Here is a 12,545-nt window from a genome sequence, read left to right as displayed (position 1 = left end):
CCACCAGTCCCAGATATGGTGCTCATCAACAGGGAAGCCGCCGAGACCCGTCCTCCAGTACCAGTACTGTCAGGGCATGTTCGGACACAGGCTCACAGAGTTCCATAAAATCAGGTTTAATGTAGAAAAGTCGAGGAAACAGAAGAGACAAGGCCACAAGACAACAGAGGGCGGGGGGTTTAAATACACAGAGAAAGGGAGGACACAGGTAGAACTCATAACGGCAGGCGCACACAGAGGTAGAAGATCATTGGATAATTGAAAACATGAGGTGCGACACACAGGGGCAGACACACACAGAGACCTGACAAGTACTGGGAAAAACCTCTCCAACAACCAAATGTTCAGTAGGTCGGTGTTTAAGGGAACGGGGGAAGGTCTGTTTACATTTGTGTTTTTCTGTTTTGTTTGGGTTTTATTATCAAGAGACCAGAAGACGTGTCACTGTCAAACTCCTTAGTTTCCTATAAGAAGGTGAAATGAGTCAGTCATGCTGAAGGTTTAAGTGAGCCCATTAAAAGTAAAAGGGTGTTAACATACTTAAAAAAGAAAGTGGTTATAAGCTTTGTCCAAGAGATATGTCTTACTGCAAAAGAGCACATAAAATTAAAGAGAGGGAATTATAGGCCAAGATTTCTATTCATCTTTCAACTCGAGGAAGAGAGGTGTTGCTATTCAAACGAATGAAAACATTCACATCATAATTCAGGACAGAATTACTGATCAATTCGCCTGCTATGTTCTGATAAATGGTTCATTCAGAAAATAGCACTTTGGTAAAGCTTTATGTCCCAGACTGTGATGCCGGTAACGGGTTACTCTCATATATTTTTCTTTTTTTTTTTCTAAATAGATAGCGATATACCTTAAATGGTGCATTCGACAGCATTCTGGATTACTAAATACTACATTGTGACATGTAGTTTTGCTTCTGAACAGTAATATGTTTGCTTTTCTCTTTGACATTTTTGCTGATGCATCTAATAAACTTTCTTGCTTTGTTAAAAAGTTGTATTTTTTTATTTTAAGGTAATGCAGATCCCCCGCCAAGATCTGGGATCTGCTTATTATATATCTATCCAGAAGAGATCCTCTGCCAATAACTTGTGCGGTTATTATTCATGTGGCAACCTCCAGTCCTGAACATATAGCTGGTACCTTAGAAGCTGAAAAGACCTTTGATAGGTTTGAATTGCCATATTTATTAAAGGTTTTGTCTAAATTTGGATTTGGTTATCGTTCTAATAATTATGATAGAGCGCTTTATAAGAAACCGCAAACCATATTTTTTTACCAATGGGCAAATGTCTTCCAACTTTCCCCTTCCTCCTTCCCACCAGGTCCAGCAGACAAGGTCACCCTTTGTCCCCTGGGCTCTTTGTTACAGCCATGGAGCCCCTGGGTTTCACGGTCAGACAGTATTTAGACATAAAGGGTGTAACAGTGGGTCAGATGACACACAAAATCAATCATCTGGCTGATGACATAATTCTATATTATAAAAGTCCACTTGACTCTCTTATCAAATTACAGGTAGTATTATGTACTTTTGGTTCTGTCTCAGGATATATGGTAAAATGTGAAATTCTATTGCTTTTACACTTTATTATGATGAACATCAGCAGAGGATTCCATTTAAATGGGTCCCAAATGGTATAAGATACCTTGGAATAATGGCGGATAATACTTTTTGAAAGCCTCTACAAACATATTTATCTAACTCAAGTTAGTCAAAAAATAAAGGCTCTTAAGAAATATACCTATTACTTTGCATGGCCGAATAAACCGTATTAAAATGACTGTATTACCGATGCTCAGTACCTCTTCTAGTTGTGCCACTCAGCTTTTTGAAAAACCTTAATAAGCACATTAGACAATTCATATGGAAAAAAAATCCAAGGGTCTCAACATGAAAAACTTCCATGGAATTATAAACTTGTGGTTCTTAGACTAGACTTGGCTGGACTAATGAAAAATGTTCCAGCCTGGGTTTTGATTGGAATGTATGCACCTTGTGTATAAGTTGACGCCTACAGCCGTGTGTGTGTGTGTGTGTGTGTGTGTGTGTGTGTGTGTGTGTGTGTGTGTGTGTGTGTGTGTGTGTGTGTGTGTGTGTGTGTGTGTGTGTGTGTGTGTGTGTGTGTGTGTGTGTGTTTCCAGCATGGAGATCTGCCACCCGAGGAACAACATCACCATGTGTCCTCTGTGTGACCGAGTGTGCAGCTACTGGAGGCTCAGCACCGCCTGTGGAACGGCTCGGGCCAGTCACCTGTTCGACAACCCGGCCACGGTTTTCTTCTCCATATTCATGGCCCTGTGGGGTGAGTGAACATCACAACGCTCTCGTCATTCGTATCCATCCTATTTATCGAACTCATCGGGTCCCTGAATCTTTTCCTTTGTAACACTGAAAGTAATGTTCTGCCACTATGACCAACCTGAATATAGTCAACGTTTTACCAGATCACTTAAAGACATCATAACGGACACTTGGGGCCGGATTCACTGAAGCTTTGTGTGTATAATGATGGAGAAGACGTGATATTTAGCATATAATTAGAATAGACAAGAAGCATATCTATGAACTGGCATACTAAGGATTTGTGCCTGACATGTTTGCTTTCATGTATATAGAACTTCAGGGCAAGGCAAATTTATTTCTCTAACACCATTTCAACACCATTCAGGACCAATTCAAATCATAGTGCTTTACAAGGAAATCAAGAAAATACCTTGATCATCTGGTACCTCGGTCATCTGGATCTGTGCTGTGCATCACCTGATGCCAACGCTATCAAGTCGTACCGAACGGTTATCGATCAGGAACGAACAGGGCCGCTCCCTCATTCATTCTCCTCCAACCGGGCACACACACACACACACACACACACACACACACACACACACACACACTCACACACGGGCAGTCACACGGGCAGTCTCCTAACCCCCCCCCCGTCTCCACTCTCAGCCAATCACATGCCAACTTGCTCTCGTGGGGTGTTCAACACAAAAGAATAAGAATCAATTCAGGCTTAAATGGCTTCACAAACTGTTGCCAGCTGGATTAACCCGTTCATACATGTCACTTCCTGTGTTAGAGGAGGAGCTGCTTCACCTGTTTCTTGACTAAATACATCCACTTAGCATTTTCAGTAAACTTGAGTGTCCTTCGGAGAAGATATGGGCGGGTTGAGGGTTCCAGTGTCTCCGACATGTTTGCTGTGGTAAAGGTGGAGCTCCAGTGATGTGACTGCTTGACTTTGACCATTGGGTCACTTCTGTCACACCCTGGGTACATTCCTGGTGACTTTGGTACCAGTTGAACTTTGTTTGATTTGGATTGTCTCTGTATTTGTCCACTTTTGTTCCTACTTTGGGTCCCAGCTGCCATGTTCATGGAGCACTGGAAGAGGAGGCAGATGAGACTGAACTATGAGTGGGACCTGACCGGATTTGAAGATGAGGAGGTCAGTGGTATCACAACGCATTCACACACCAACACCAACATGATCATAATGTTATGACCACCTAATCGATATAGTGTAAGAACAAAACAAAAAAAAGCAGGTTTATTTTATTTATTTATCATACTATAGTCCAGATTGGGGACATTTCTTTGCCGACTTGACCCTTTGGTAGGCAGCCACACAGAGCGGCACTCGGGGGAAGCTGATGGGGGCTGGGGGCTCTGCTAAGAGACCTACGGAGCATATTACAGCCAGGTTACGGCTCTCTGACCTCTGAGAGTTTGCTGTGATGTCAGGATGTTTCAGGTCCTGAACAGAGAGACCCGATCTCCATTGCTGAGCCTTTGGTGCCCTCGGCCCGGTCGACAGCGCACAGCTTCTCCTTCTTGGAATCACATTCGAATCAAAACTGACTTGCAATCAGTTGTTCCACGTGCTAAAGCATCAAATCTGAAGAAAGAAAAAAGTTGTATTAGTTTTAGCTGTTATAGCTGACATTTTGCTTTTTGTAGGTGTTCTCAGTATGAATCATTTCACTTTGGGTTTTTATAGCTGTTTTAACTATTTCTACGTTATTGCTGTTTCAGCAGGATTTACTGGAGCTATTGTAGCTGTTGCAGCCATTTTGGATTTTTCTAGCTGTCGCAGACATTTTATTTTACTCTATGAGTCATTTTAGCTCTTATAGTCATTTTTGTTCTAATGTTAGTGATTTCAGTGAACAATTAGTGATTTCTAACCTCTCCAGAATTGAACATCGGTCTTAAACATAAGGGCTGTTGGTTAAAAGTGGCCAGACAGATCGTCCAATCGTCACCGTGTTAAGACTCTCCAAAGTGAGAAAAAAACGGTTTGATCTCTCAATAACATTAATGATTTGTAATTTATTTACTGGGAATGGGATTGTTTTAGTAACAGTAACAATGTGCTTTATGTAGAGTGTGCACATTAATACAATCTAAATCTGTTAATAAAAGCTTGGTGGTGGGCTGACAATGAAAATATTTTTACGTGATACGGTTGAACGTCCACACAATCACATGGATGTGCTGTCAAGCATTCACACCTGACACTGGATCCACAAACACCTCAAACAATAATAATAATTAAAAAAAAAGATGTTTTGTTGTCTATATGTACTAACTGGATTCAGTTTATTCTCTAAATCAGTGGCGTCAATTACAAGAGGATCAGTTCTTGTAACATGATTTGATCTTCTGTTTTGGTCTTTTTTTCACAGGAGGCTCTCAAGGTCTGGATAAGTTCTCATCCTTCTCTTTCTTTACACTTTTCAGGCTTTCTGATTCTGCTGCAAGTCTCCAATCTTAACAAATCACACACTGTGTTTGTGTTTCTGGACAATCTACTGTATTTTAACCACTTTCTCAGCTGCTTCTGTCACTCAGAACATTAAATACGAGCTCTGGCCTCTAAAAATATGACACATGTTTAATCATGTTTTACCTTGACTGTTAGTTGGATGATGTTCTAAAGCTGATGTGTCAAACATAAAGCCTGCGCTCCAAAAAGGTCATCAGTTGAGCCCATATCATGACCTTTCGAAGTGTGAAAGTTACAAACGAAACTTTTGATTTTGCTTTTAAATAGCTTCTGCCTGTAATTCATTGAAACAACAGACTGATTCGAGAGCTCAGTCACATGAGAGTTTACCTCATGGCAAACTAACTCTCATTCTCCTCAAGGCGATCCGGTGTGGGGAAGTTAGCAAATTAGCTGAATAAAGTATTTTGACATATAAGACAGAATTTGAGGAGATTTTACTGGATTTTGCATCATGCTGTATTTATTATATGTGCGTTAAAGTGCAATTAAATACATACAGGTGTATAAACACACACATATAAAAAGCTTGAAACACGTAGGTGACACATGCAGATTAAACAAATCTGAAATATATTCTGATGTCAATAAAATCACTAAGTACGATAAAGGTTTTTCTTTAAACACCTGATTCATTTCAACCCTCAAATAGAATCATTGACTCCGCAGTTTTGGCCCATTTCAGTCCACTAGTTGTCTTTGCTTCTCCTCTTCTTCACTTTGAAGCAATTTATAACAATCTTCAATTTTCTCGTCTCGTCTCGTCTTAAGCAAAACTTTTCCTGGCATGTTTCGTCTCTGTATGTATGTATGTATGTATGTATGTATGTATGTATGTATGTATGTATGTATGTATGTATGTATGTATGTATGTATGTATGTACTGTATGTATGTATGCAGTGCTTTAAGAGGGCTGGTATGCACCAGCGTACCGGCACTTATAAATTTTACTCCTCAGCGTACCGGGACTTTTTTCTAGCGTACCGGGACTTTTCGTAATGTCTGGACTGTCAGTCGTTACTTTTTTCAAACTTTGAACCCGGCAGCTTAAACAATGAGGCTAATTTATGGATTTTTACTGGTAAATGAAATTCATGCCGACGATACATGGGTGATGCGTTCAGGTGCATCACGTAACTCTGCCCTCCGTGGCTGACCAATCGTCCTCAGAGGAAAATCTTCTCTCCTCACAGCTTATGTTCATTTTTTTAAATAGTGTACACTGTACTGTCTGTGGCCCATATTGACGTGATCATCGATATCGTCAACATTTTTCACAATTACACACTTAAATCATTATATTACTGTACAGGCAGAACATTTCCTAAAGATTTAATTCTAATTATTTTTGGCAAACTGCACCAGGTTCCTGTCCTGTCCATTCCTTCCTCTGTCAGTTTTCAAGTCGATTCACTGCAGCATTTTTTCACAATTACACGTTAAATTACACCCAATACATGTACTGCATTACAGACTGGTTGAATAAAAATCCCCACAGGGACAATAAAAGTACATCTGAACTTATTCAGGATGGTTTGTAGTGACATCCACTCATCTCTCTCGCTTTCTTTTAATTTTTTGGGGGGGAATTATTAAAAGTCTCCCTATATTTAAAGAAATATGCAATTACCTACAACATGTCCTTGTGTTTTTTTTGTTTTTGTATTTTTAATCTCACACTGTTATAAAGCAGCCAGTGGATCCACACGCTGCACAAGGTGACTTTATTTTACACTGACCACCTGTTGTACAAAATGTCTGCGCACGCCACTGAATATTATGTTTTTGTCCATATTTGTATGAGAGACTGACAGCAGATCACCCAGATGGAGTACCGTTAGATTTTCTTTCCACTTAAAGCACTGTATGTATGTATGTATGTATGTATGTATGTATGTATGTATGTATGTATGTATCTTTCATCAACACTCTTGAACTGACGGGTATTTTTCAGGCTCTGCTTGTGATTTCTGTCTGCTGAAGACTCTTTCTTTTACTTGGCCCTGGTCTTTCTGTTGGTGTCGCTCGCAGGATCATCCCAGAGCAGAATACGAGTTCAGAGTAATGCAGAAGTCCATGAGGACAGATCGAAACTCACAGCACAAGGTAACTGATTTCACTTCATTCATGATATTACAGGATTCATGTTTCTGCAGTTCACTATAATATTTTTTAAAATAACACGCTGTTTTTCCTTTGTACTGCCATTCTCATGGCAAATAGCAGAAAGTGAAATACTGAAACATGTTGGAACGTAGTGCATGTTAAAGTCTGGTGTACATTAGAGTGTGATGGAAGTGTGGGCTACCAATACGACATCAAAGTGTCAAAAATGTCAAATTCCTGATACCACAAGGTGGCGCTATGGGTGTGTTCAGGTCAGGACTTTAATGAAACATGTCAAGTTTTAGGCAGGTTGCAGCGTAGAGAGCAGAGTTTATAGAGTTTGGGTTTCATATTCATGCAACATGTTGCCCGTAGTAGATGTTATAAATGTGAAAACAATGTAAAGCCCACCACGGAGCCATTTTGCCAGACACATGCGCATTGACCATAAAATATAAATTTGGGCCACATTCAACAATCTGAAGCTGAGATATAAACACTTTAGTTTTCATGGAAAAAATAATGCCGGATCCCCATTTCACATGCCGTTTAACGCACGTCCAAACATTTCACTGAAAGTCATCATCAACTTGTTAAAGCTTATGTCACCAACTTTGACATTGACACCATCAGTGCTCTTAAAGTACTATGTCAACGTGTCATTCCTGTTGCCAGCAGGTGGTGCTATGTCGGTGGATGTATAATAGCACATGGATGTGATCAAGACAGCCTTGTGAGCAGATTTATAAAGTTTGAGGCAGATTGGAGAATTGGACATAATGAAGAAGAGTTTGTTTCATGCATTTCTCGAATAATGAAAAATCTACTCCAGTCTGTCAGTGCAATACGATCTGAACCAGTTTAGGGTGGTGCTGGTGTTAGTGTGATGAATCTGGTGGAGGAGGATGTTGTGGTGGGTGGTGTCAGATGCAGCAGACAGATCCAGAACAATAAGGAGGGAGGGAGACATACCATCTGCTGCCACCTCGAGATTTCAGAAGACATCTCCTCATGGCACTTGTCAAAGAAAACTGTGAATGATTTTAATAAGTTTTATCCATCCATCCATCCTGCCATCCATCCATCCATCCATCCATCCATCCATCCATCCATCCATCCATCCATCCCTCCCTCCATCCATCCATCCATCCATCCATCCTGCCATCCATCCTGCCATCCATCCATCCATTCATCCATCCATCCATCCATCCATCCTGCCATCCATCCTGCCATCCATCCATCCATCCATCCATCCTGCCATCCATCCATCCATCCATCCATCCATCCATCCATCCATTCATCCATTCATCCATCCATCCATCCATCCATCCATCCATCCTGCCATCCATCCATCCATCCATCCATCCATCCATCCATCCATCCATCCATCCATCCATCCATCCATCCTGCCATCCATCCATCCATCCATCCATCCTGCCATCCATCCTGCCATCCATCCTGCCATCCATCCTGCCATCCGCAGAGCACCAGAGTTACAACAAAGTAAAACAAACAATCACCAAAATGTTTCTTCCTGTGACGTATGTCAAGTACTCGATTACCTAAAAACGTCTTTGGTTTGTAGAGGAATCAGAAGTAATGTGCAGACTCTAACGGTCCTGTAGTGAGCAGGAGCTTTCACGTCACAGTAACCCTGTCAGTTAGTAGTAAAATGACCTTATAGAAATGAATCCTTTTGGATTTGAAGCATGTGTCTCTGATCTTCAGATTGATTCCAAAGAAAAGCCACTGTGTGCAGTAGGTGTGAGTCGGTGAGCGTTTGAATAATAGTGTGAAAATAGTGTGATTGAATGCGATCAAATCAATAAGCGCAGTCCTGTAAAGGTTGTACTGATTTCTTTGATGAGGTTTCTGTTTTTCTGCACCGTGGAAATCCGTTGGATTTTGTTTCCCTTTTCACGTCCTCATGCTGACTCTTTTCCTCCAGGTGGAGAAGCTCACCTGTCGAGACCGCCTCCCTGCATACATGACTAACGTGGTCATGATGCTGCTGATGGTAAGAACACTGTGACCTGTCAAATCCAATCAAACTTGTAAAAATGTGTTACTAATTCCATGATCTCATGTTTGGTTTTCTTTCCTCACGATCATCAAATTCATGTTTGTCGACACTTTTATTAAATGTCCTCACTTTCCTCACAGTGCAGATTGCACATTTAATATGGGATTAAAATGAAAAGACATTAAGGGAGAGTCGTTATATACAAGTGAAGATAAAAACAGGCATACACTGCTGGGTTTATACTTTGATGAAACAAAAGCACTTCAAGATAAAGAAAAGGATCTGAAAATATTCCTCTTCCATAAATTTCTCTTTATAGCAGCGGGTCTCAAACACACAGCTTACATACCAAAACCAGTATTTTTATTCTGCTTTATCTGACAACCTTAGGAATTCTGTATCAATTTTGCAAATGAAACATTTACTTTCACTCTCAATACGAGCATTCCAGATCAATTCCCTCAGCATTGCACAGTTTCAGTCAGACCTGCATTGATGCAGAAGAGAAAGTTTGCTTCCTAATTACTCGTCAAGTAGCATCAGCATCAGATTCACGTTGGTGATGTTGAAAGCATACGCTGGGCTACAGGATTAAGTGAACCTTAACCCAAAGACAGTGACTGGCAGACACGAGTTTAGACGTTTAAACTGATTTGTCAAATAAAGCTAGAAGTTGTACATTTTGTAGTATTTCAATTGAACGTACGTGTTTTTATTCTTTTGTATTAGCTTTGAATGAAATTTGAATAAAATTTTTGTCTCAAGAAAGATTTAAGGCATTTATATTGAAAAAGAATTAAAATAATTGCACCTATTATTATAGGTCTTTTTTTTTTTTTTTTCATTCTTTATTTGTCAACCTTCATACTGTGTACTTTTATCTCTTTGTCTCCACACAAAGGTAAACTTTTGCGATTGATGTTAATTAAAGGACTTCATGCTGTTGTTTTACTGGTCCAGACCCCTCTGAGGTCAGATTGTACCGCCCGTGGATTAAAACGTGCTTCATCGAAAATCCTCTGAAATCCTCATCTTGCCCACTCAATGTCTTTGTCTTCTTCTTGTAACCTTCAGATCGGTGTTACGTTTGCCATCGTGTTCGGCGTTATTCTCTACCGGATCTCCACCAAAGCGGCTCTTCACATGAGTTCCAGCCCAATTACCAGGAACCACGTGCAGCTGACAGTTAAAACCACCGCAGCCATCATCAACCTGGTGATCATCCTCATACTGGATGAAGTCTACGGAGCTGTGGCACGATGGCTCACTGTGCTAGGTAAGAGTCTCTCTCTCTCTCTCTCTCTCTCTCTCTCTCTCTCTCTCTCTCATGGATTTGGATTTGATAACTGATTGGCAGTAGGGCTGCGACTGATGATTATTTTGCCAATTGATGTTGCTCTTGATTATTTATATGATTATTTGAGTAATCTTTTCGTTTTTAACCAAACATTTTTGTTAAGCTTTTTTTTTACCCGGGTAAGTTATGAAGAACATACTTTCACGAAGAAAACACAATAGAATTATGCATTTTGCTGCATTCTATTTAAATACTTTCTGTAAAACACTTATTTAAAGGAACACAATGAGTTTAAACGTGTCATATTATGCATAATTCACTTTCTAATGGTTTTCTAACAGTGATATGCGTCCACATACCTGGAATGATGCAACAGAAGTGAAGACAGTCTGTCCTCTCTCTCCCCGGCTGGTTTCAATTTTTAAAAAGTGTGTTGCTCCAACGAACGAATCAGAAATCAAACCCTGTATAGTGTCATCGGGGGTTCAGCCAATCCCAATCAAGGTAGGCCCTCCCGTTGACTCCTCCCACAATCAGGCAGCTCTGCTCTGGCACATGGCACCACGAGAGGAAGTACTTCCTCCTCTTCCCAAGATGGACATGTGTGGGGGCGGAGCCAGTCCAGCTCACACAGACACAGCAGATTCTGAATGCAGCTCCTATGATCCAACATTCAAATAGAAGAAAATCAAGGAAAAAGTGGATTTGGGGCAAGAAACTTTGAATTCAACTTTTTTGGATCAAGGACAGGTTTTCTTCACTTCTGGAGCATCATTCCAGCTATAAGGACACACAATACTGTTGGAAAACTTGAATTTTGCATAATATGGCCCCTTTAAGCAGACAGTGGTTTGATAACATGTTCCTGATCCTGTGCTGTGATATCCAGTGATGTTTTTTTCTATTTCAGTGCAGTGATGAATTAAAGGCCATGACGACCATAAGCATACATTTTTGCTGATTTTCTGATTAGTGTGACACACTATACTCTTCTGACTCCAACTCTCAAACCCAGAGGCCACTTTGGTCCATGACTTGAACAGAAATACAGGCAAATATGTCAAAAATGCTATAACAAGTTTTATGTATTTCTTTCCCACTGCAATTGATATAACAATGTATTGTGCAATTTAGATTATAATATGCAGTTCCAGAAAAAGAAGCCAAGAAGAAGCAGCAGATGTGCTTGAAATTTCTTTTTAACAAATTTGCATACTTTTGTTATTTAACATATATACAATACTACTTATTGTACTGGCTCGTTGTATCATAGCACAACACACCAATGAGATTTACACAAAAAGTCTTCCAATCTTTTTGGTAAATGAATAAAATGATGGAAACTTTCCATAGAGCAAAGAGCGCTGCGACTTTTCCTTATAGGCTGAAACCATCTCAGAGCAACTTGTGTTCACATTTAGAGGCTCCGAAGACAGACAAGAGTTTTGAGGAACGTCTCATCTTTAAAACCTTCATCCTCAAGTTTTTCAACGCCTTCACGCCCATCATCTACATCGCCTTCTTCAGGGGGAGGTTTGTAACTTCACATCAGGATAAAGTGATTTTATAAATGCAATATTTGATCCTGAATGCTTTTTTCTCTTTAGACTGGTGGGTAGACCGGGAAGCTACCTGTATGTGTTTGAGTCTTACAGAATGGAGGAGGTGAGGTTCACACTTATATTAAAAATAAATATTTTGTGACTACAATGACTACACCCTGAAGCAAGTTAACGTCTGAATACTTTTAATATTAAAACCAACAACAATCGTTCATTTAAAGTAACTCAGGACATTGAGAATACAAATTGTGAAAGTGGACGAGGGTTCTGCTTCACTTTTTTCTTAATTACATAAACAAAATGTGTTTTCAACAAGTCAAGTATTAAAAAAAAAAGTCATATTAAAACGATTGAATTTGCAGATAACAATTAGATTGTCAAGTACAAGGAGTCAGTAGTCTGACAGATGCAGGGAAATTAATCTCCAACCTGTTACAGAACTTCAAGAAGAATTCGTATTTCTAATTTAGGGACATTGTTAAGATTTAAAACATTAAATATATATGTTTATTGGTTTTTTTTACCCGTCCATCAAACAGAATTGGCATGTTAAAGTTTTTCCTGACTATAAATGCCTAAAATATATAGCAAGTTCAAGGTCAAAATTTCAATGAGAGTACAATAAAAGGTTACACACTTTAACCAAAAAAACAATCTCCAGTCCTGAATTAGTTTGTCTTTTTCAGAATAGACACATACAGTGCAGACTAGAGTCAATGAAAATTTAAATGAATACAAACAAACA

At 39.7% G+C, this 12,545-nt stretch overlaps 1 protein-coding gene across 1 annotated transcript in view; it reads left to right on the top strand.

Annotated features, from left to right (window-relative positions):
* Nucleotides 1-12,545, top strand: part of LOC308116515 (anoctamin-1-like) — a gene marked incomplete at its 5' end in the record, with an annotated part of 64,645 nt that overhangs the window by 37,529 nt on the left and 14,571 nt on the right. Inside the window, 8 exons of the mRNA XM_080474764.1 lie at nucleotides 2,161-2,321; nucleotides 3,388-3,470; nucleotides 4,711-4,722; nucleotides 6,844-6,918; nucleotides 8,867-8,935; nucleotides 10,016-10,217; nucleotides 11,660-11,771; nucleotides 11,846-11,903. Of these exons, the coding sequence (XP_080330890.1) occupies nucleotides 2,161-2,321; nucleotides 3,388-3,470; nucleotides 4,711-4,722; nucleotides 6,844-6,918; nucleotides 8,867-8,935; nucleotides 10,016-10,217; nucleotides 11,660-11,771; nucleotides 11,846-11,903 (772 nt within the window). The remainder of the gene's footprint in view (nucleotides 1-2,160; nucleotides 2,322-3,387; nucleotides 3,471-4,710; nucleotides 4,723-6,843; nucleotides 6,919-8,866; nucleotides 8,936-10,015; nucleotides 10,218-11,659; nucleotides 11,772-11,845; nucleotides 11,904-12,545) is intronic.

The sequence above is a fragment of the Lipophrys pholis genome, assembly GCF_963383615.2.
Source record: "Lipophrys pholis genome assembly, chromosome: 11".
NCBI lineage: Eukaryota > Metazoa > Chordata > Actinopteri > Blenniiformes > Blenniidae > Lipophrys > Lipophrys pholis.
This window is presented reverse-complemented; position numbering and strand designations above follow the sequence as displayed.